The sequence below is a fragment of the Dermacentor silvarum genome, chromosome 1 (assembly GCF_013339745.2).
Source record: "Dermacentor silvarum isolate Dsil-2018 chromosome 1, BIME_Dsil_1.4, whole genome shotgun sequence".
NCBI classification, from domain to species: Eukaryota; Metazoa; Arthropoda; class Arachnida; order Ixodida; family Ixodidae; genus Dermacentor; species Dermacentor silvarum.
In genome coordinates, this window is record NC_051154.1 from 92,545,020 (window position 1) to 92,569,143 (window position 24,124).

General features: G+C 45.0%; 2 protein-coding genes across 6 annotated transcripts in view; one reads left to right on the forward strand and one right to left on the reverse strand.

The window, feature by feature from the left end:
- Positions 1–6,260, reverse strand: part of LOC119432436 (alanine aminotransferase 2) — a 59,269-nt gene extending 53,009 nt beyond the window's left edge. The window contains exons 1-5 of one of the 2 annotated variants that reach the window (XM_049670939.1): positions 5,800–6,260; positions 4,956–5,045; positions 873–981; positions 399–529; positions 160–273 (exon numbers count right to left, since the gene is read on the reverse strand). In XM_049670939.1, coding sequence (XP_049526896.1) covers positions 160–273; positions 399–529; positions 873–981; positions 4,956–5,045; positions 5,800–6,054 — 699 coding nt within the window. In that variant the 5' untranslated portion in view covers positions 6,055–6,260. The remainder of the gene's footprint in view (positions 1–159; positions 274–398; positions 530–872; positions 982–4,955; positions 5,046–5,799) is intronic. The other variant, XM_037699605.2, reaches the window with a different exon arrangement.
- Positions 6,261–7,504: 1,244 nt separating this feature from the next.
- Positions 7,505–24,124, forward strand: part of LOC119432446 (NF-kappa-B inhibitor-interacting Ras-like protein 1) — a 65,973-nt gene continuing 49,353 nt past the window's right edge. For 2 of the 4 annotated variants that reach the window (XM_037699612.2, XM_037699618.2), the window contains exons 1-3: positions 7,505–7,715; positions 7,811–7,929; positions 8,010–8,129. In XM_037699612.2, the coding sequence (XP_037555540.1) occupies positions 7,622–7,715; positions 7,811–7,929; positions 8,010–8,129 (333 nt within the window). In that variant the 5' untranslated portion in view covers positions 7,505–7,621. Of the gene's footprint in view, positions 7,737–7,810; positions 7,930–8,009; positions 8,130–24,124 lie in introns of all 4 variants that reach the window. The other 2 variants (XM_037699626.2, XM_049670961.1) reach the window with 2 other exon arrangements.

Below are 24,124 nucleotides of genomic sequence, written 5' to 3' on the forward strand. Positions count from 1 at the left end.
TTTCTCTGTGTGTGTATTTGAATGGCAAGTAATAAGCAAAAATGTTTTTAAAGTTTGTATTTAGAAATCTTCAAGGTGCATGATGTACTATGCACCTTGTACTAGCAATACTGCATTTCATTTTTTGCTGCATGAACAAAGAAAACAAGGATACCATACCTGATGTATACCATACTCTGCAAGGGTTGCAGAGTAGAGGGGATACTGGGGGATTGGAATCATGACTCCAGACGGTTTTCCATCCTTATGCACATTAAGCAAGTTCAGCACAGACTGGAAAGACAAAATTCCCAGTCACAAAGGCTTGCTCCATGAAAGCAGTAACTCAATGCAGGCTCGTTAACAACTAAAATATCAGTTTAAACAGAAATAGCAACAAAATAATGAGATCTACAAACCCGAACAGACTCGCTGGCACCAGTTGACAGAAGCACATCTTCATATTTTGCATTCACGCCATCACGCTCACTTATGTACTCGGCAACATGTTTCCGAATGATTTCGACACCTGCACTATCACTGTAGGCACCTGGGCAATAAAAATAACATAAGTAGGTGAACAATGAAATAAAAATTCTGAAGTGCTCTCGTGACAAGGAACACGAACACAACAGTACAGAACTATAAAACATTTATTGCATCTAAACCGTATGGTACATTAAAATGCACCAGCACAAATGTATAGCAGCTTCATAAAAACAAACACTTGTGGTTTAGCATTATCACTCACATGATGAAGCACGAAGCACTTTTGTTTTGTCTGTATTTTGCAGCTGTCATGTTGATTTTTTTTTTTTTTTTTGCTGTGCATAATGCAAAGTTTTCAACTCATGGTCAAACCTCAGAGCATGCTCCAAGTGCCTAGTGCTTACCTACGCTTTTTCCTCCACAACCCTCCAGAATATGTTGAGCTCTTGACTTTACATCAGCTGGAAACAAGTCCCCGTTCATCAAATCAGGTTTTGCACACGCTGCTATGACCTAAGAATCAGGGAGCAGGGAAGGGGCAAGATTTCAAGACCATGTTTATTAAAGCAGCAGACACAAGGAATACACAATTTTCGAGTTAGAAAAAGCAAGTCTAGCAACTTTGCACAATGAGAAATTTCAGATTGGTACCTTGCTGACCTTAAGTTTTAAGCCAAATTCCCTTTTAAAGAGCTCTATTTTGAACATTCAGAATGAATATGAGTAAAGCATGTAGCAATGATCACTTCAGCAGATTATTGTGGGAGCCAAAAGGTATTGTGGGAGCTGAAAGGTTTGGCTGCATGCTTTGTTATGGCAGTGCCTTGCCATCAGCAGCAGGGCTCTGCTGCATTCATGGCTATACACTACTGGAGCTGACAATGCCAGCTGACAACATGTCCAACTGTTGCAGCTAGGAGGGAAAACCGATTGATTGATGGGGCTTTGCATCCCAGGTTGTACACTGGGCTACGCAACGGTCATGCAGCAGAGGATCCCAGATTAATTTTGTTCTCCTAATGTTCACGTAATGTGTACCTTCGTTTTTGTTTTCAGCCCTAGGGATAGGAAACTGGCCATGCTCAATAAAAGAAGAAAAGACAAAGCACAATCTTGATGTAAAGTTCTAAACATAGGACCATTTCTCCGGGGACCCGTTGCTGCATACTGCAGCCAGATGACAGTTAAAGAAAAGAGGAGGGAGTGCTGATTTGAATTTTCTTCAAATGCCTTGCAATTCCACCATTTTAATTTCAACAGGAATTCTTGTTGAGAAATTGCTCCTTAGCATCTTAAAAGTTTTAAAACATCCAGCACTTAATGTTTTCAGCTCAGAGTGGTCTTGAACGTGTTAACGTTTCTGCTTCACTGGAGGCACATAAAGGGCTGTCACAACAAGGTAGAGGTACCGATTCCCTCGGGAAAAACATGTGGAACAAACAACTCGGCCGAGAATACGAAACAAGCAAGAAGCTACAGTGATTATATAGAGAACTGTGCATGTGCTACTGGAATGTTACCTTTCCCCCCTCTGCTGTTACAAAAATGGAGCAAGAAAAAGTGTGAAAAAAAAAAAAAAAGTAAAAGAAACTTCTAAACCTGGCGCTAAAAGGTTAAATGCACAGCTGATGCGCAAGTGTCCAGTTTGTTGGATATGATATAGAAGTAACTGTCATGATTAAGGTATGTTACTGTACTCAAAAATTCTAATTGCATTGCACAATTATAGTGACTATGCTCATAAAAACCACATAACCTGCTGTGATGCATGGCTGTGAAATAAGCCTGTATACCATTGATAGCCCATGACTGGCTGTAAATGCAAGTTAATGGTAACCACTAAAAGAAGCTTATAACAGCTTCAAATGCCAGGAACTTATTACTTCAACTTTACAGAAAATTTTCATTTGACATTTTTCTTAGAGCTCCTAGTTTAATTTTATATTAGAGAAACTTTCAAAAGCAAAAAAAAAAAAAAAAATCACACAACACTGGTACACTACTTTTATCGAACTGCAGTCCTCTAACGTAGTTACTGCTATAGGCAATGCCTTATTTGGCTTGCTGTTTCCCTCCCTTCATTAGCTCCCTGGTGCTCATTAAGTTCCCTTTCTTCACATGTACATGTGAAAGCATAGAAATTCAGCAGCAGGTGGTCCTCCATCTGTGTGTGTCATTACTTTGAAGGATTGTTTACTGCCTTTGTGTGTTTGTTCTTTACACTGTGAAACAAACAGCTAAATATTTAAATATGCATTTTTATACAGAAAGTGTTGCTGATGGCATCATGCGGAAAGGAAATGAGATCCTTTCTTGAATGAAATTACCTACAAGTGTATAATGGGCAGAGGTGGCTGAAAATTCTTATAGAGATGTCACTGATCAACAGTGATGTAAAATCTAACATTTGTTTACAAATCATAGGGCTTACCTGAGCAACTTAAGTATGGCCCTCAAAGGCCCAACTGCAACAAAATTTCACTTCGGCTAAATTAGTTATGAATGAGTAGTATATATACTACTGAACAAATCTTGGAAAAGCCACAGGGCTGGAATTGTATACTTTTTCTTGTTAGCAGCCTTTAAACAGCCCCTAAGCAGCTGATGCGTGCATCTGGGCTGGTATAACGTAAAACTATTGCAATCTGCTTTTGTTCCAAATCCGCCATTAGTACTCTGTGATAGGTCAAAACGGCTATGTGGGCGCGGGGGGCCCCCGCCCGTGTAGGCTGGGCCGGAGCCATTTTGAATTATCATGGAGGGGTTATGGCAGATTTGGAATAAAAACCGGATTGAAATAGTCTTACGTTATACCGGCCCAGGTGTTTGTCGTCACGACGTACATCTCAACTCGCCAGCTCTAAGACTATTCAGTGCACTGCGAGCTCTCGGACTGGCTCGCGTTGCCAAACGCCAGTAGCTACGTCACCCACAGAGACCAATTGGAGCCCGCAGTTGTACGAGTGTTTCAACAGTGAGCGGGCTTGTTACAGTACGCCGCAACGGCTACAGTATCTACACTACGCAGCAGACGCAGCTACGCGCAACTGCTGGTGTACACGCTCACGCTCGTCTGGTCATGCTACGCGGCGCAAACCGGCTTTGTCCTACACGAGCTTGACCGACGGATAGTAGCCAAATCTAGATTGCACATGTTGAAGTGCTATCAATGGCAAGCATATGTGTGGTCTGGGCTTATCTCTGAGTTCCTGCCAAAGTGACGTGTTAGGTCATGCGTCATTTCCAGCAAGTGATCATCGTGGCGTTTTTCAGTGTCGGCCTCAAAAACAGCTATTTTTATTAGCTTTTCGCGACGCTTCTACTCGTATTTCAAATGTTTAATTTTGCCCAGCGGCTCGCTCCACTATATGTCCACTATCTTAAACTACACTTTTATGTGGTCCAAAATTTTGTTGCAGTTGGCCTTTAATGGATTCCTCAGTAAATGGACTTCCTCAGTAAAGCCAATTAATTCTACACAATGCAAGCATAAAAATCAGATAACAAAATTTCTATTCAATTATAAAGCCATGTTTTTCCATTACATTAAATTAGCTGAACGTAAAATTAATATATATATTTTTTTTATTTATAGAATGTAATCTCATTTCACAACACTTACTACCTAGGACACTTAAAAGGTGATAGTACATCCACATGGCTCGTCACATCACACACATATGCGTGTGACTGACCAATGCTTTGGCACTACCCAAAAAGCATGCAATTGGCTGCACTGCTTGTGACACGTATGTGTGCAATAAGCGCCAGTAATGTTTGTTGCATGCCACATGTTACACATGAAGTCTTTTCCATTACTTTGAAAATTGTTAATGCAATTTATGCTTTAGGAGAAATGCCATTACAGTGGAGGTTTCCATATAAAGCATATAATGAAGTTAGTACGGCGCTGGATCAGTGCATGAGCCTTAAAAACAATGTGCATGGCTTTTATTGCCAATAATCTGATCAATATCAGAGTTGCAGTAGCAATAACTTGTCAAGTATGTAAGGCTACTGACATCTTCACTGCATGCAGTTTACGGCAGTGTTTTGTGTTTGCAACACTAAATATTGCCAATATTTCCACTATAAGCAGTGGGCTTCATTTAAATTAAGATCCCCATAGTCATCTGGTGTGAAGTCATTCGGAACGGCCAATGCTAGCGGCATTGCGAGCATGCGCATGTGTGAACCTACAATCACGAGGAAAAGTACGGTGATGTGTGCAGCACGAAATAAAGTTGCACAATGCGCGTGTCCGACCAAAGCAATGTGCAGTGCCAATTCCAGACCGCCATGTCCGCACCAAAGAAATTAAAAATTTTCCCTCATACTGTGGTCTCCAAACTCTTCATGCAGCAAGAACTAATAAGGGGGAAATCGGAGGCCTTACATCTGAGTGTATGAGAAAGCTGTGAACCAAGCTAGATACTTGCTCAAGTAGAGATTAAAAAAAAAAAAAAAGAAAGTTAAAAGATATGTACCTGGCGAAAGAAGGTCAATGGCACTTGACCCATTGCATGGCAATCACCTATGTTGGCTCGTATCACTTCAGTGAAATTGAACTTCTTGCCCTAAAAAAAAAAAAAAAAAAAAGACATGCAGTAGACACAGAAATACTTAAACATGCTTATGGTGCTAATCCCCTGGCTCACACGGTCATTTTTCAATATGCCATATCCTGCGGCGCTCAATTAACCAGTGTCATTTAGCCACGGGGAACTTTATAAAACATTGACAAATCTTTCGTGTCGCTTTTAACCGTGGTTACGCCAAGCACAAAGTTCACAGATGGTAGACGAATGGACGTGCCCGCGCTATCACAACCGCGTAATGCCGTCAATTACTTATCTTTATTTGCTCGGCAATTCGTACTTCGCGGAAGATCGCCTCGCCACGGCCGTTGAAGCGAGCGCGGAAGTATTGTTGAACGGAAACTACCTTTCCAAATTAGTGCACATGCGTTCCGCTGCTCACGGACTACTGCTACACGAAGATGTACATTTATAGAAGAAAGAGAAAAGAAAAGTGGTTACGCGCAGCCACGCACGGAAACTGAAACGATACAGCCGGAGACACCATTACTAGATTACGGTAACCGGAGATCGAACACATTCCGTATACCCGTACGTGCGATTACGTTCAACCACTGAATTCCTTTACTACGCCACTTTTCAAGCAATCGATGCTTGGAATTTCGCGGGCATGGAAGTATTAGCAACCGCGTAAGCCACCTGCAAGCGTGTGTAGTAGCTTCCAACACAGACCCTGGTAGCCGCAGTAGCACGTATACGCGAAGCATGCTGAACAGAAATGCATCGTACTCACTGCTTGGAGCTCCTTTTCGATTTCTCCTGCCCGTATAACGATGGGACCGCGAACGGCATACTCCATGGTTATGAGGTGAGGGTTCATATTGTCAAGCGTTACCGTTCTTTCAGCCATCGTTGATGCGGCACGACCAACAGCTGCTTCGATACAGAAGTTGTGAACTTTCAGCGACGCTGCCTGCAGCCTGGAGTCACGTGACAACCGAGCCTCCGATAGGAGGCGAACTTGCCGAAGGACTGCGCGCTTATGCATGCCTGTAGTACACTATGCAGGCCCTGTCCAGAATAAAAGGTGCTTTCCTAGCAAGCTTTGCAGTCTGCAATGTATTGCTGACAGCTTCCTTTAAATGAACGTGCAGAATTTGAGTGACAAAGAGATTAAAGTTCACGTTCACGGTTATTCAATCTCATAAACGCGTCGTCGCACAAATAAACACCCGCAGGTCAAACCAGTTCCGCAGTAAATGTAAGCACGTGATCTTAGCAGAAATATATTTAAACGTTGTATCCATGGTTGTATCTATCGATCACATGATTGTTATATGTTTTTATTGTTGAAAAAAGTTTTGGGCTTAAAAATTTGCTTAACACTTCTAATACCTTGTGAAACATTCAGACGTGTTTTGCAACGTGACATGCGTATGGCTGCAGCGAGCTAGTTAAATTTGCCGCCAATATGCCAATATTTCGACAGCAACAGTATCACCAGTATCACTCACAGAAACATCACCTTCAGCACAAGAGGTTGTGATACCGGGCAAGTAGGCTGGTTGCTATGCGTGGTTTTTTTTTTTTTTTTTTTTTTTTTTTTTCCCAAGACGCCTTTGCGCTGACGCTGCACCCCCCCCCCCCCCCCCCCCCCCCTTTATTCGAAACAAAACCAGACAAAACTATGCGATCGAAAAGTTGGTGCAAATATGTTTCAAATGGGGGCAGCGCGATGCATCGGAGACAAAAGGACGAGCTGGAAAACAGACAGTACCCTTCCCCATTTGCAGCAGGAATCCGAATCAAAGCTTTTCGGTGGTTCCACAGGAGTAATAAAATTTAAACGGTGTCAAATGGGCTCATCATTGGCCTCGGAATGTTCGGTTGGTTTTAACCTGTGTGAAGTTTCTTTCACCGTGCCATAGATAGAGTCGGGGAAGTGGAGTGCATTTCTGAATATAAGGTAAGGATGAACGTTAAGTGATAAAAGGAGGTTCTTGACAGTCATAAGGATAGCATATAATTGTCAATCTTACGTTTTAAGTCAATGTTTTATATGTGTTATGCAACAATTTACGCCACATTGGCTCACTCATCGTGACACTGCAACTTAAAAACGACCGTAATAGTGATAGCAACTGTGTCGTCTGCTACATTCCTCTTATTGTTTTCCAGTTTCGGTTTCGCAAGGTATTTAGGTACACAATAACACCTTTGATGAGGCGGGGGGGGTGGGGGGGGGGTTGATTTAAGAGTAGCATTCCGGTGCTAAGGTATAACAATAGGTGTTATGTTTGATACAGTGCGTTACATTATGTAGATTCACTCATGAGCAATATTCATCTTTGTGTAAAATGCTATGAGGCTCCGCACAGTAATAATAAAAAAATGTTAGCATAATTTTGTAAACTTATTTACCAAAAATAAGAGACTGTCAAACCTTTATGCGTCAAACCTTAGACTTCTGTAGTCCATTTAAAGATGCTAACATGAAACCATCGGTATCGGTATCATTTTGTGTTGTGTCTGGTTTCGGGATTTCTGTTTGTTGCTGTTGCGATGGTATTGAGGAAGTTGAGGTTATTTTACATAAATAAAGCAGTGATTAGTCGATGAAATATGTCTGTCAAAGAAGAAGAGTCTCAGTAAAATCTCATCGGAAGATTGCCTTTTCAAGAAGTCCCGAGTGGGATCTGTGCTGTAAAGGTAAGCGTCACCTAGGATGCTGTCTGATCGTGTCAAAGTAGCTTGCCAGTTTGGCATCCGTAACATACTGCGGCGTGTCTTCGTTTTCCTTCCAGGGAATACTAAACCGAATACGCGCAAGTCACCGTCCTTTGTTCTTTCTCGATACAGTGCTGTCCTAGTGATGCTCTCTGCTAGTAAAAAGCGACACGGGCATGGGCAGGAACAAACAACTGTAATTATGCTTGCGTAGTATTTTGCTTCTAGCAGGTGTAAGCTTGTGAATTGAACTGATTATCAAACTGCGACGTGCAGATGCTCAAGTCGTCAGTGTCATCGGGAAAGACGAGCAAGATCATGGTTTGCGGACACAAAGGCAGCGGCAAGACGTCGGTGCTGGAGCAGCTGATATATAACCACCATCCCCTAAAAGCCGTAAGCCCAACTTTGCCGTCTATTCGTGCAGAATAGTAAATGGCGTTTTAGTGCATGCGAGCGCTGTCTGTCGTCACTTTTTGAACGTTAAGCGCCACGAATATAGTGAACTGCCACGAACCTGTGTCAGTTTTCCGCATGTAGGTCTTCCTCATCGATTGCCATTTAGTTGCGAAAGAAAGTTAAATTCTACACGGTAATTTTTGCGCTTGCGGAGAAAAGGGAATTTGTGTGTACAAGTCGTTGCGTGCGGTGTGTGTAATGGCTTGATCTACGTATTTAAATAAGGTATTGTCCTCTCACGTCTAAATGACCAAGAGGAAAATATAGCAGTGACTGAGCTTTGTACTGAAGCACAATGCTTTCTCACCTCTTCATGAGCTCAGTTTAATTTCTCACTGTTACACGTTTGGGGAAGCCCATTTCTAAATGGCAGACCACTCCTAAAACATCAGCTTCATTTGTGTCGCAGGCCGAATGTTATCATTGCCTGATTTGTGTAGTAAAATTAATAGTGCAGTTGGACCTGGCAATGTTTATCCAAACAGCCTTCTTATAATTCAACATTTCCAGTTCAAAATTTGTAGGAATGCGCATGAATGTGCGGAATTAGTATTCCGAAGTTTGTTTTTTAACAACAACAAAAACTGCACTTTATAGGGTTTAACAGTGATTAAAAGATTACTCTTTAATTAAATGATCGATTACTTGTACTGATATACATGAAAAGAGCATTGAGGACAACTCTATAGCATATTACTTGAAAACAGAAGCTACCCACAAACGTGTGGATACAAAATTTTGGGCGGCCACACTTTGCTTACTTGATCCATCTGAATCTAACCAAATAACATGATTCTCAGAAAGTAGAGGTGTGCAAATAGTCAAATATTCAAAACTTTCGAATAATGAATGGAATATTGTTGTATTCAATTCAGTCCTTGAATTTAATAATGACTATTTCAATATCTGACTATTTTTCTAATAGTTGGCAGATGCGCTACGTCAGTGACTGTACAAAGTAAAATATGAAATTGAAGCAAGAATGTGATAACTTTCACCCCATTCACAGTGGACATGACTACTACAGCACACTTTGTCGCTCATGGAGCCAGACTTTCTGGCAAAACTACAATTAATCACAATAAAATTTTGTTTAGTCATAGCATTTGGAAATGGCTATTGTTTGTTATTGTTAACAGATTCATCATCTGGGGGTGTCTTCTTAACAAATTAACTCTTTCAGACACTATGTACACAATTGTGTATATTGTAAACACACGTTTTTCTCCAAGCATTTTACAGATGCTGCCAATTTCACGGTTCCAGCCAAATTCTCCACTCTTGGTTTTGAAACTGCGGAGCTTTTATTTATTTATTTATTTATTTAAAAATACCTTACAGGCCTCAATTGAGGCTTTGAGTAAGGGGGGCAGTACACAGAAAACACACAGAAATACATAGAATATTTGACATAAATAAAACAGTAGCAATTGACATAACACAACCGGACCCTCAACCGGAGTACAACGCGGCATAGTGATATAGTGATATAGCAGTAAACACAGCGACATAACGGCGCCATCGCTACAATAAGGTGTATGAACGTAGTGTAAATACAAGAATGTGTGGTGCGACAATCATAAAATTTCACATTTTATTAGACATATAATCTGTCAAGGCGTCACGGAATGAATCATGGTTGGACAGGCATGCGATGGTATCCGGGAGAGAATTCCAGAACCTGACGGCACGAGGAAGGGCAGAGTATTGGAATGCTTGAGTAGAACCGTAAATGCGGGCATAGCTGAAATGATTATGAAGCCTGTGTGACGTGGAGTACGGTTGTTTCAAGCATGCCGATGCTTGAGTGGAATGAATGAATTTGTGAAACAGTGTTAACAGGGCAATGTCTCAGCGAGTGCTCAGGGATTGTAATGAAAGTTTAAGTTTTATTTGAGTTACACTAAACTGGTAGCTGTAATCATTTAAGATGAAGTGGCTTGCCCTATTTTGAATCCATTCTAGCAGTTCAATTAAGTATTTTTGGTGAGGGGACCAAATGGGAGACGCGTACTCCAGCTGGGACCGAACGAGAGTCACATAAGCTAGCTTGCGAACATTTGAAGGGACATTTCTTAAGTTGCGTCGTAGGTATCCCAACGATCGGGAGGCGTTAGCTGAAATGGACGTGATGTGTTCTGACCAAGAGAGATTCAATGTGAATAGCACTCCTAGATTTTTATATTGATTAGCCGTTGCAACAGGGTAATTATTAATATGGTATGGATACGATGAAGTTGTCGGCTTCCGGGTAAACGACATCACTTTGCACTTTGAAGTATTTAAAGTCATTATCCATTTGTTGCACCAGCTAATAATTTGTTCAAGGTCCTGCTGAAGAATGAGATGATCGTCTGAACTTTTATTTGGGCGATAAATTATGCAGTCGTCGGCGAATATTCTTATAGTGGACAACACATTGTGTGGTAGGTCATTAATAAAGATGAGGAAAAGCAAGGGACCGAGGACGCTACCCTGTGGAACACCAGAGGTAGCGTCTGTTATGGAGGAAGAGTAGTTATTTGCAATAGTAAACTGCTGACGATTTGACAGAAAGTTACGGAGCCATGACAAGGTAAGACAGTCCAATCTGAGTGCGGAGAGTTTTGATATTAGGCGACAGTGTGCGACACGGTCAAAAGCCTTCGAAAAATCAAGAAAAAAGCAATCAATTTGTAAGTTATAATTCAAGTTAGTGTGTAGATCTGTTGTAAATTCAAGTAATTGTGACTCGGCATGAGAGGCCCTTCCTAAAACCATGCTGATTATGAAAAAAGAATTTGTTAGTCTCAAGGTGTCTGTAAATCTGTGAAGTGATAATATGTTCGAGCAATTTGCAGGAAATGCATGTCAAGGAGAGATGGGACGATAATTTTCACAGGAGTTTCTGTTGCCATTTTTGAATACAGGTATAACTTTTGCCATCTTCCAATCTGTGGGAAGGTGACCAGTCGCAAGTGACTGTCTGAATATGTGAAGGAGAATTTTGCTTGATACTGATACGGTATTCTTTAAAATCTTTGAGTTTATACCATCTACGCCGCATGAAGAAGACATATTAAGGTTATTTATGAGAGAAGAAAGGCCATCCAAAGTGACTTCAATAGGTCCTATGTATTGGTAGCTGAACTCTGAAACACATGGTATGTCTGCACTGTCCTCCTGTGTAAACACCGAGCTGAAAAATGAATTGAAGGCGGATGAACATTCGCTCTCTGGAACAGGCATATTGCTGCTGTTTTTTAAGGACACCTGATCGGATTCGTTGTTCCGCTTTATTATTTTCCAAAACTTAGCTGGATTGTTTTTGGGTAGCTCTGGAAGATCATTCGAAAAATATTTCTTCTTAGCTTCACCTAAAGCTAAGCAGTACGATTTCAGATGAACTTTGTAATTCTGCCACGCAGCTGATGTGCGAGCTCTCTTAGCAATACTATACAAGCGTTGTTTCTTATTCCTCATGCGCTGAAGCTTTGTAGTAAACCAAGGGTTTAACTTATCATTCGTTATATTTACGAGTGGAACACACTTGTCTACTAACGCGCACAGTGTATTTTTAAACAGTATCCAGTTTTCCTCAACGGATCTACTGTAAAAGGATGGCCACATCGTGTTTACGAAAAAAGTTTCAAGTTTCGAGATTATTGTGCTATAATTACCTTTGTTGTAATCATGAATTTGCTTCTTGGTTACACCGGTATCCTGTGGCGTTATGTTTATTGTTATTTGGAGTAAATGGTGATCACTGAAGTCGTCCAAGTATTCTATGTGACCTATAGTTTCAGGTGCAGTACTAAGAAGAAGGTCGAGAACATTGGAACCACGTGTAGGTTTTGTAACAGCTTGAAAGAGATTGAAATCTAAAGACAAGTTGATGAATTCAGACGATGTGTGACAAGGAGATGATAATTTCGCCCAATCAATTGGCGGATAATTGAAATCCCCACGAAGATAGACTGAGTCAGCCGGGAAGAGTTCAATGGCTTTGTTGATTGTGTCACGCAGAGAATTGATGAAAGAACTGTTACAATCCGGTGCACGGTAGCAATTACTGATTAGTATCCTAGAAGAAAAGATCGTGCAGGCCACCCAAATAATCTCGAGATCAGAATTAGTGTTGACCAAAAATGACGTGATGGCTTTCTTTACACCAATCAAGACACCGCCCCCTCTTTTAAGAGAGCGGTCACACCTATATATGTCATACATGTTTGAAAATGAAAAGATTTCATCATTCTTTATTGCAGAGTGCAGCCAGGTTTCCGTGAAAGCGATAACGTCGGATTTACTATCTTCCAAAAAAGAAGAGATAAGCTCGCGCTTCGATAATATGCTTCGTATGTTAGCGTACGATAGTGATAGCTGAGGGTAAAATCGGGGATAGCTTTGGTGTATGGTGACTCTGTGCGCATGCTCTCAACTGTAGCTACAGTAAAAACTCGATGATACGAATCTCACGGGGTCACGAAAAATATTCGTATTAGCCGAAATTCGTATCATCGAAACACAATTAAAACTACTGTCGAATCTCGATAATTCGAACTCGAAGGGGCCCGAAAATTTGTTCGAACTAAAAGGACGTATTTTTGAAGTATTCGTGCACCATAGCACGATGCACGAACGGTGCGAGTCGTGAAATATCGCGGCGCGCAAGTGCATAGCAAGCGCGGGCCACGAAACTGCCCATGCCGGCGGCTAACGGTCGCTTCCCGATAAGGACAGAAAACGAAGCTTCAGGGAGCGAGCGGGCGGCGCCAGCACACGGGTACGCGTGGAGACCGTCGAAGGTGAGGGAGGGGGGCGGCAGAGAAGCGGATTTGGCCGCGTCAACTCCGCCGCTTTGGTGGCTCCCCTCGCCCTCCCTCTCAACTCCCTCGTAGCTCTCTCACCTTCGACTCCGTGCGCACATCTCCGTGCGCGCCCGCCGCCGTGCTGGCGCCAGCTTATTTTAGCCGCCCCCTGAAGTTTCGTTTTCTGCAGTTATCGGGAAGCGAGCGTTTGCGGGCGTGGGAGTTTCGTTGGCCCGAATGTGCGTCCGCCGCTGCTTCCCTATGCGCTGCTGCCGCAGCGTGCAAGGTCAACATGTGACTAGAAAATAGAGGAGAAGGGTTCACTGCCATTTTATCCGCGTGGCTGAACGTCGGCACTAGTGTGTGCTAGAATACGGTTGTCTAGAACACTCTAGTCGGCACGAACACGCTTGTTCCGGCGCGATGCAGAAACGGCAACCTTGCAATTTGAGAGAGGGGGAAATTTCTGCTGCGGGTTCTTTTTTTTCCTGTTCCTTCGCGTGCGGCATTGAGGGGTCTCTCCTGAGCTTTTGCTCTATGGCGGTGTCGGAGCAATGCCGGTCGGAGGCGCCACCGCGTTATTTGGCGCGCTGCTAAGAGCCTTGTCGGTGCGCGGTATGTTCGAAATAAGCGTGTTCGAATTAACGAGATTCGACTGTAGCTACATTAAAGAGTCAGAGGTGAACTCACTCAGGCACATGTACGTAAAAAGCATTTATTTCTTGAAGCGCCACCGCTTCAAGCTCTTCGCGCCCAGTCGCGGAGTCCGCGCTGCCCGGCGCCGCGCCTCCGCACCAAAAGTGAAGGAGAGAAAGCGCGTGACTGCGCGCTGTTCTCTTTCGCGGCCGTCGGTGGGGCGGCGTTTATTCGTATCAACCGACGCAGGCTGAAAATCGATTCGTAACAACCGTTCTCTAGCACGTTGCAAAGTAATGGGGCTCGGCCGGGACCACAGAAAAATTCGTATCATCCGGAAATTCGTATTAGCCGTGATCGTATCATCGAGCTTTTACTGTATCTATTCAGTGGGACAACTGCGCTTGCAGAACCATCGTACATATAGATTCTTGAATCGATACGCAGCTTGTCCACTGAGAGCTTAAAAGGTTTGTTCTGGGATTTCGCGAATTCAATTAGCTTTTGTCTAGCGCGTCGAGTTTCCAGTGAAAAATCTTCGCGAATGCAAAATGACGTTCCCTTAAGTTTGTACGCGGAAGACAGAATGCGATCTTTGTCTTTAAAGAGGGTCAGCTTGGCTATTATGGGTCTGCGTTTATCTTCACTATATTTTCCCAACCAATGCACCCGCTCAAATTGTTGGCCATTTATTTGAATACCAAGCTTATCTGCACAGAATTCGATTATTTTCTGCTCCGACTTTGCCCAGTCCTCTCTAGCGTCGTCGTCCAAACCGAAAAAAAGCAGATTCGACCGCCGCAGCCTGTTCTCGGAATCGTTACAGCGTGCCTTAATAATCGCCACCTGTTCAGGCACAACACGTACAGCGTTGGAATCTGCTCCAGCTTTAGACTGGCGATTTAACGCCATTGCTTCTTCCAAAGAAACAATCTTGTCACTTAAAAGCTTAATTTTATTGTCAGATTCCGCTTGTTTCTGCCTGGCAGACTTCAAATCAGCTATCAGGGAAGCTTGACCCTCCTCAAGCTTGCGAATGGCATCTAGAGCCTGGGCAAGTGAATCTGCCTCAGCTTTTGTCATGGGGCCAGGATTAGATTCAATGTCACCCGAAAGCAATAGTAAAATAGCAGACAAGGAGCGAAATTTGCGAGTAAACACAGCCATGAAAAATCTCAACTTGTCAATATACTGTGGTGGGTGGTGTCAATATAACTGTGTTATATATCGGATGCAGATAAAACTAATGTGCAAAGTATTCCGCATAGCAACACATGGTTTGGCGTCGCCAGATAAGCTATCTTTCGTAACTTTTTCTGCATTTCTGGCATTGTCTCCACGGCTTTTAAAAAATTAACAGCTGATACAGTGATCATGAGTGTCTCAAGATCAAATTACAACACCTGCATGCAGTGAGTGTTGTCTTGGTGCCGGAATTTGTGTATGGTCACAAGCGTCTACAAAACGTTATGGTAGATGTGTTTGGAAAGCTCTAAGAAGCAAAGTGGTGCACAGCATGGAACAGTGTTTGGTTTGGCTAGCTAGTGAACTGCTCGTATATCGCTGCAGAGTTTGTTGCACTGACTACTGCCTCGTTTTGGGAGAAGAAACTCAACGGTACGAAAGAGCAACGTGCGGCCAAGCTCCTAGAGAAAATGCATTGAGAAACATCTCGGACGTCATCTTAAGTGATGAGAGGAGATGATGTGGCCTGACCCCGCAGGGGCGTCTGCGCAAGCAGGCGTTTGGTGAGTTGCTCCACCACGTACCCGAGCACACGGGGGTTGGACCCTCCCACGCATAGCCATGCATGGCTTAGCCGTGTCTGGGGAAACGGGGATCCTGGAGGTTGAGCTAATGCCAGGTGTTTGGACCTTTAAGGCCCCCCGGCAGAGGCAACACACCTCTTTGGCCTCAGCTTCACATAGACGGCACCCCGGGACTGACCCACCCGAGGGAAATCGGCGGTCGCCTTTTCCTGCCCCCCTCTCCGATCTTTTTCTTCTCTATTTTTCTATCCTCACTGTCCTGTCACCTCTTCTCTTCTGTTACTTCGTCACTCTTCATAGGTGGCTTGGGTTAACCTTGTGTAGGTGCCCTCTCTTGGGTTTATATATAAGGTTATAGCGGCAATGTACGGCTGGCGCCTGCAGCCTTACACGTTAAGTGCTGCAGCGTCCCCTTGTTGGACTCTGTGGTGGGTGGCTGCCATTGCTGCCGAAGTACACCAAAATGCTATGGGAACACCCGCTTTTCCTCGGCTTCTTGATCGTCTCCCTCAGAAGAGGGGACGCACCTATGAGATTATAAACGTGTTCCCCCGACCTAAAGACATTTTCCCACGATTTCAAGTAGTCCACAGTGAAAGAACCAAAAAACTAGCAAGAACCATATCCCCATTTGTTGTTGCAAGAAGCTTGACCAACACGCTAGGCCCTGGCTACAAGGTCACCAAAATGCCAAGCGGGGACCTTTTTCTTGAGCTACGTGATAAAGAGCAATACAATAGACTCAGCAAGCTTGTTACTTTTGGTGATTTCCCAGTTACCGTTTTCACCGCATCGGTCCATGAACACAGTACGGGGGGTAGTATCTGAAGCAGACCTCATAGACCTATCTGAAACCGAACTGTTGGAAGGATGGAAGGAGCAAAACGTCACGAATGTACAGCGCATTGTTATGAGACGGGACAACAAAGAAATTCCCACGAAACACCTGATACTTACCTTTGAATTGAGTGTTTTGCCACAAAGCATTGAAACAGGCTACACAAAGATAGCCATAAGACCATACATCCCTAATCCTAGGCGATGCTGCCAATGCCAAAGATTTGGCCATGGCTCGCAGAGCTGCCGTGGTCGACTCACCTGTGCTAAGTGTGGATTACAAGGTCATGCCTCAGACAATTGCGAGGCCACACCTCACTGCATTAATTGCGATGGTGACCATTCAGCGTACTCCCGGTCTTGTCCAAGCTGGAAAAAAGAAATTATAACACTGAAAGTCCGTGAAAACATATCGTTCCGGGAAGCATGCAAAAGGTGCTCACCATTCTACACGACCACTTACGCTGATGCGGCGCGTCAAGGGGCAGCGTCGCAGCGGCTACTGCCACCTGCCCAGCCCACGCGCAGCGAGCTGTCGGTTGTGGCTCCTGCCCCCAGGGTGGAAGGAGCTAAGTCTACTCCATACAACCAGCAAACAGGCCCGGTTACCCTAGGGTTGCCGGCACCACAGCAGTCCTCGGTGGCAGCCTGCGCTACGCGTAGCGAACCCGCAGGCCCGCCAGCAGCTCCCACGGTGGGTGCAGTCAAGGCTGCCTCAAACTCACTGGCCCTTGCTGGCGCTGGCAACAGCCGGCGCAGCTCAGGCCCAAAGGCAGCCTCATCGACCTCTGGGCTGGTGGGCGCAAATGTCTCGTCCTTCGCGGTGAGACTTTCTCGTGAAACTTCTCTTGTGAGGTGCGTGTCCAGCGCCTCACAAGAGGCAATGGACACTACACCCATCTCGACGGCGCACCAAGCGCCTAAGGAGCGGCGAGGCTCCCTCGACCGCTTCAGAAAGGACAAATCCTGAGTTACGGGGGGCTCTGTAATCTAAAGCAATGCTTCCTTTTTTAGTACACGCAGCACCAATTTACTTTCATTATGGATACACAAATCCTACAATGGAACGTCAGAGGCCTTCTTAGGAACCTCGACGATGTCCGAGAACTTCTTTACCAACACAATCCAAAAGTGCTGTGTGTACAGGAAACACACTTAAAATCGAAACATACAAACTTTCTCCGACAGTATGTTCCATTTCGTAAAGATCGCGATGATGCTCTCGCATCGTCAGACGGTGTTGCCATTGTAATCCACAAAAGCGTAGCATGTCAACGTTTGCAGCTACAAACGCCCCTTGAAGCAGTGGCAGTTCGACTTGTTCTTCTAAACAAACTCATCACCATTTTCTCGCTTTACATACCCCCGCATTACCACTTACATAAACATGAATTTCAGTCCTTTATAGACGAATTGCCAGAACCTTATCTTGTTCTTGGGGATCTCAATGCACACAGCGGGTCTGTGGGGCGACTCTTGCATCGATACGCGAGGCCGTCTAATTGAAGGCTTTCTTATCTCTTCCGGTGCGTGTCTGCTAAACAAAAAAGAACCTACATATTATTGTCTTGCAAACAAAACTTTTTCCTCAATAGATCTCAGCATAGCTTCTCCATCCTTATTACCTGAACTTGAATGAGGAGTTATAAAAAACTTCTATGGGAGCAACCATTTCCCAATACTGCTGAGAGCAGTAGGCAGCAGAACAAAGCGTGGAGGCAGCTTCGCGATTATCCTACTGCTGAAAACCTTGTCAATTTCAAGAAAATCAAGTCCCAAGGTAGGAGAACACGCAGACAAGCCAGGAGACACAGCTGGCAAACATTTTTATCAAGTATCAACTTGTACATGGATGAGGCTAAGGTTTGGAACAGGGTCAATAGAGTAAGAGGACGACAAACACATCCACCTCCTCTGGTACACATGCAGGGAGACAGCCTGGAGGACCAGGCGAACCACCTGGGTGCACATTTTGAATGTGTGTCCAGTTCATCGCACTTTTCTCCAGTATTTACAAAATACAAAGCAGCAATAGAAAAACAAAAACTAGACCGAAAGAGCACCGGGAACGAGCCATATAACTTACCTTTCTCTCTAGCAGAGCTGCATGCATCACTCACCTGTTGCAACCAATCTGCCCCAGGCTCTGACCGCATACTATATGAAATGTTGAAGAACCTGCCCTCTGAAACGAAGAAAACCCTTCTCTGTCTGTATAACTCTTTATGGACCTCCAGCGAGATCCCCTCTGCCTGGAAAGAGGCCATAGTGATCCCTATCCTGAAGCAGGGCAAGGATCCATCGTCCGTGTCGAGTTATCGGCCCATAGCTCTAACAAGCTGCCTCTGCAAAGTTTTCGAGAAAATGATAAACCGCCATCTAATACATTTCCTAGAATCAAGCAAGCTGCTTGACCATACCAATGTGGGTTTCGCGATTGCCGATCCACCACTGACCATCTGATACGCATAGAGGCTCAGATTCGTGAGGCTTTTGTCCACAAGCAATTCTTCCTGTCTGTTTTCCTCAATATGGAAAAAGCATACGACACCACATGGCGGTTCGGAATACTGAGAGACCTCGCACACTTTGGAATACGTGGAAATATGCTGAATATCATTGAAAGTTACCTGTCCAACCGCAGATTCCGTGTTCGTGTGGGTAATGCCCTATCAGTATCATATGTGCAGGAAACAGGAGTACCACAGGGTGGTGTGCTCAGTTGCACTCTCTTTATCATAAAAATGAACTCTCTGCATCTGTACATCCCACGCAACATATTTTATTCAGTATATGTCGACGATGTACTGATAGGGTTCACCTCATGTAACCTTGCAATCTGTGAGCGGCAGGTTCAGCTTAGCCTGAACAAGCTGTCTCAAGTGGGCAGGCGAGAATGGGTTTAGGCTTAACCCACAAAAGTCCACAATCATCCTCTTCTCCAAAAAGAGAGGTCTGCACCCTGATCCCAACATCGAGATGTAGGGTGAGGGTCTACCTGTAAAAACGGAACACAAATTCTTGGGCGTAATTCTAGACGCGAAGCTAACATTTATCCCACATCTAAAGTATCTAATAAACAAGTGCATGAACACAATGAACATCTTGAAAGTGTTGTCTCGCACTACGTGGGGTAGTGACACAAGATGTGTATTGAATCTCTATAAGAGCCTCATCCGATCACGTATAGACTACGGTTCCATTATATATCACTCTGCGACGTCGAGCACCTTGAAGATGTTGGACCCTGTCCACCATCTCGGTATCCGCCTTTCTATGGGTGCGTTCAGAACAAGCCCCGTAGAAAGCGTCTACGCTGAATCAAATAAATGGTCACTCCATCCTTTGTGTATTTCCTAAAAGTGAACTCAAGCAATATGCACCCTACCTACACAACTATAAATGATCTGTCCAGTGCCCGAACCTTTCAGAACCGCCCTTCCGTGAGAAAGCCCTACGCACTACGAGTAAGAAGTCTTGCCGAAGAAATGGATGTGTCGCTCCACGAGCATGATGTCATGCCCCCTCCTGTACAGCTGCCGCCATGGCAGTGGCAGCTGATTGACTGTATTCTGTCCTTCATTGATGTTACAAAGCATGTGCCGGTCGTACATATCCGTATGCACTTCCTCGAATTGCAGCACAAATTCTCTTACCCGGAATATTTTACTGACGCTTCAAAGTCACACGCTGGCGTGTCTTACGTGGCAGTCGGTCCATCCTTTTCGGCTGCTGGAGTTCTACACCCAAACGCCATCTTTACAGCGGAGGTCTACGCCATCCTGCGGCGGTTAAACACATAAAACAGTTAGACATACCAAGGCAGTCATCTATACTGACTCTTTGAGCATGTTGAAATGTTTAAAAACTCTAAGTAGGCACAGAAACCTCGTAATTATACCTCCTTATTCCACCATTTTCACCGCATATGTATCCAAGCAGCAAATTGTGCTCTGCTGGGTGCCAGGGCACCGCGAGATCGAAGGGAATGAGTTGGCCGACAAGCTAGCCACATCCGTTCATACAGACGCTGCCACTTCGCCCATAGCCGTCCCTGTAATGGACCTAAAGCCCTTTATCAAGAAAAAGGTCAGGGCCTACTGGCAACGTCTGTGGGACAGAGAAACGAGCAACAAATTACACACTGTCAAGCCTCATCTCGCTCATTGGCCACCAGAACCGTAGACACGCAGCACACAGGTTACACTTTGCAGACTCAGGATAGGACACACGTACAGTACACACGCATACTTATTGTCCGGTGGTGATCTGCCTGTCTGTGATGACTGTGGTGAGCCACTCAATGTACTTCATGTCCTCCTGCAATGCCATGAACTGGAGCCTCAGAGGAAAAGACATTTTCCATTACGGCAGAATATTCCATTGCATCCGTGTATGTTTTTGGGCAATGAACCTCTTTTTAAGTACCAATCACTTCTGCGTTTTTAAAGGATATACATGATTTCCGTGTTATCTATCCAGATGACGTGTAGCACGGCCTACTCGTCATGCTACACGCCGTGCTACACATGTGCTTTTGTACGCCGTGCTACACATGTAGCACGGCCTACAAAAGGAACTAGTTCCTTTTGGGAGGAACGGAGGAACGCCACCGTTCCGTTAAGGGTCGGTGGAACAGTAGTGGTTCAGTAATGGTAACTCGTTAGGTTTACGAAGGAACGGCAGAGGGAATGGCGTTCCTTTTGTGAACGTTCCACGGCACTGAACAGACGCACGCACGTACGCAGTGCATCATGGAGGATGGATAGGTGACCGCGCGAGGCGCAGGGAACTACCGCTTACCAGCCACGTGACTATGGTGCATTTTTTAACACCGAAGCTGTTTAAGCTGGAGGTAGTCAAGTGGTGTACGCCCGAAATGTGGGCCGATCCTGGAGGTAGTGCAGAAAGGGTCCAAGCGCAATGGTACATACCCTGTGAACTAGCGAAGCTGTTTAAGCTCGAGGATGGTCCGTCGAGTGTACACCGCAAAACCACCGCCTGGCGATGATGTCACTATGCGTTACCTAGCAACGATTCGCCCCAGCGGCGCCGAGCCTCGCCACAGCTGCGTGAGCTGTGACGTCACCGCGCCGTGTGGAGTGGTTGCCGCGGCTGCGCAGAGGCGGAGCTAAGCCGTGACGTCACTACGCCGACTCACGGGATATAGGCACCGGGCGGCCGTCGTAAGGCGCCACCGGCGCGCCGGCGATATGCTGGCGAACAGCGCCGCAAACGGCAGCTGTCACAGCACTGGCATGTGAAGCAGACGACGGGACGAAGGCGCTCGGTGCTTCCAGTGATTTGGCGCTGCGGGTTTTAAGGGCTGACACACCGGATAACCCATTTTCGTGTGTATGCTTTTCAGAAAGGTCGTCACTTGTACGAGGCAGATCACATTCGTGGCATCAGGTAGTATATAAAGCAGAAAACGAGCGCAAATTGCGATGCAAATGCACCACGCGAACGGAGCTCACCGCGGCAAGCTACGACGTGGAACTCCAGCAGTTATATTCCAGATGTTATTTTGTTGTGCGCGTTAACATTCTCGCGTATTTAATCATGTAAATACGCGAAGAACACAAAAATTATGGAGAGAAAGAAAAGGAGACATACATCTTCCTTATTCTGCTTCTTGAGCAGCTTCGCTGATCACACATGTGTTAGTAAGTTCCGGTTCTCTGTCCGTTGCAGTTCTTTTATCTTTGCAATGCTTCCCCACTCTTAATTGCTTATAAACTAGCCAGATCTTCAGTCACGGCTCATTTTATATAGCTTAGCGTGACGGGAGCCGTCGGTGGCGGCGAGTGTGAACACGCCACTGCATTGGCGTTCGCCGTCGATGCACAGCACAGTCATGTGCCGGACGCAACCAGAGTTGGAAATTGCTAGGAAGGAAAATGGTACATTAAAAGGAAGACTGATACACTGATAAGACGGCAAAATGACTACAAATCTGAGTGTTCGCCTTCGGTGCCCAAGCTCCGGAGCCGTTACACTGCGGAGGCGAAGACAGGCAAGTGGGACACGAAGTTCTTGAGTATGAACGGCTTTTTTATTAACGTTAGAACAACTAGACCATAGAAAATCAGCGTCGGAAATGTACAGTGCCCAGCAATTGAAGCACTGGCAGCGCGCTGCTGCCACCGTTTTTTTTTTTTTTTTTTGCGCCACAGGTGAGCGCTGTGGGACCAAATGCAGTCATAATGCCTTACGAAGGTTCTCGCTTTCACTCTACACCACAATGCATCAGTTTGGTGTCCCCAGCGCTTACAGTCAGTGCAAAAAGCGCTGGCGACCATACGATTCGAGTATCGCGTTTCAATTGCTGAGCACTGTACGCGCTGTTGCCTACAGACCGCACATATACAGACTTTCCGCCTGAAAAACGCCATGCCGCGATGAACAACGATTGAATTGAATGTCCTAACCAGCTTCAGTCAGGTTTCAGTAACTGTTGGTGCACCCAAAACGCAACATGTTTGATCAGACTTGGTTTCACGGCAGCGCCTGCTGCGCGCGGGCCGGCCGCCACATGCCATTACAGTCGCGGCGCCGCCGCATGAAGGCGCCACCAGTCCAAATTCATCCCGCGCCCGGTGCCTATATAGCTCCGCGTCCCAGCTGCGCCGACACAAAAGCCCCGTCGTCTCCGCACCGAGCACATCGCCGCGAAGATGGGGCAGCCGAAGAAGAACGTCACTCCCTGTAAATAAACCCTTTGTCGCATCTCTTGGACGTCACTCGGACCTTTTGATCACCCGGCACCATGGTACATCACCAGCTGCATAAACTCATAATGACCCGCTCGCACACGAGTCGCAACAACTGGTGGTTGACTGCAGTGAAATGGAACTGTCAGTCGACGCCAAACCAAACACCGTGCATGTACACCGTCGCATCGATAAAGAACAATTTTAATCTCCAGAGCTAGTGTAATTTTGAGTTTCCGTGTAACAGAATTATGTTTTCTCGTATGTTCAAATTACAATCCGATGCTATTATGTCTGCAGGTTGTGTGTAAGTCGTACTTTACAAATTTTGTGACACACGTTGAGAAACTGAATTTGTTCAATAACGCACTTGCACCAGGTGGAGTGTCTACTAGAATGATGATATATGCTGCACTCCGGCACACCTGCGTGCGCGCGTGACAGACGTGTGCACAAAATGTATCAGTCCTTGATGAGTGGGTGCTTTGTCCGTTGCATTGATCGCACAGAGTGTACTGCGACCGTAATCGACATCAAGGCAAGACTGTTAAAAAATTACAGTGACGTTCACTTCGGGAACGCGGGTTACGTGCAAGCGTATCGACGCTGCGAACGTGTACCGCGGCGTCAAAGCACCAACGGAAAGGGCACAAACGAGGTCATGGACGCTACATAGATCTTGACTGTGCGACGCCTTGTGGTGGTAGTGCTTGTGTAACGACAGCAACGGCTTTGCTGTACATCCACTTTGACAATGGAGGCGGAATTTTTTGTACCGAAATAACAGAATAACAGTTGTGTGTTTAAAACCTTTCTCTGAAAAATGTTCTTGATCCATTTATTTGTGAAATATAAAGTAGTGAACAAAAAGATATATTTTGCATTTGGGTTGTGGGAGGTAATCTGTTCAGAATATTGGTGCTGCATTATGCCAGACTGCTAGCCTATGGCAATAGGATCTTGAGCACGCGCTGCCATCGTACTTTATTCACCCCACATAGTCCACCCATTGTGTACATAATTTGCGCATTCCAATAATAATAACAAGCAGTGTAAATACGTGCACGCTGGTGAGATAAATTTTAATGGTAGATGGGGAGATGAGCCAAACAAAAGGTTTGGCATGCTGGTATAGGTTGAATATATAACAAGAGATCAAAAGACGAGAAAAAAAAAACGCATACGCA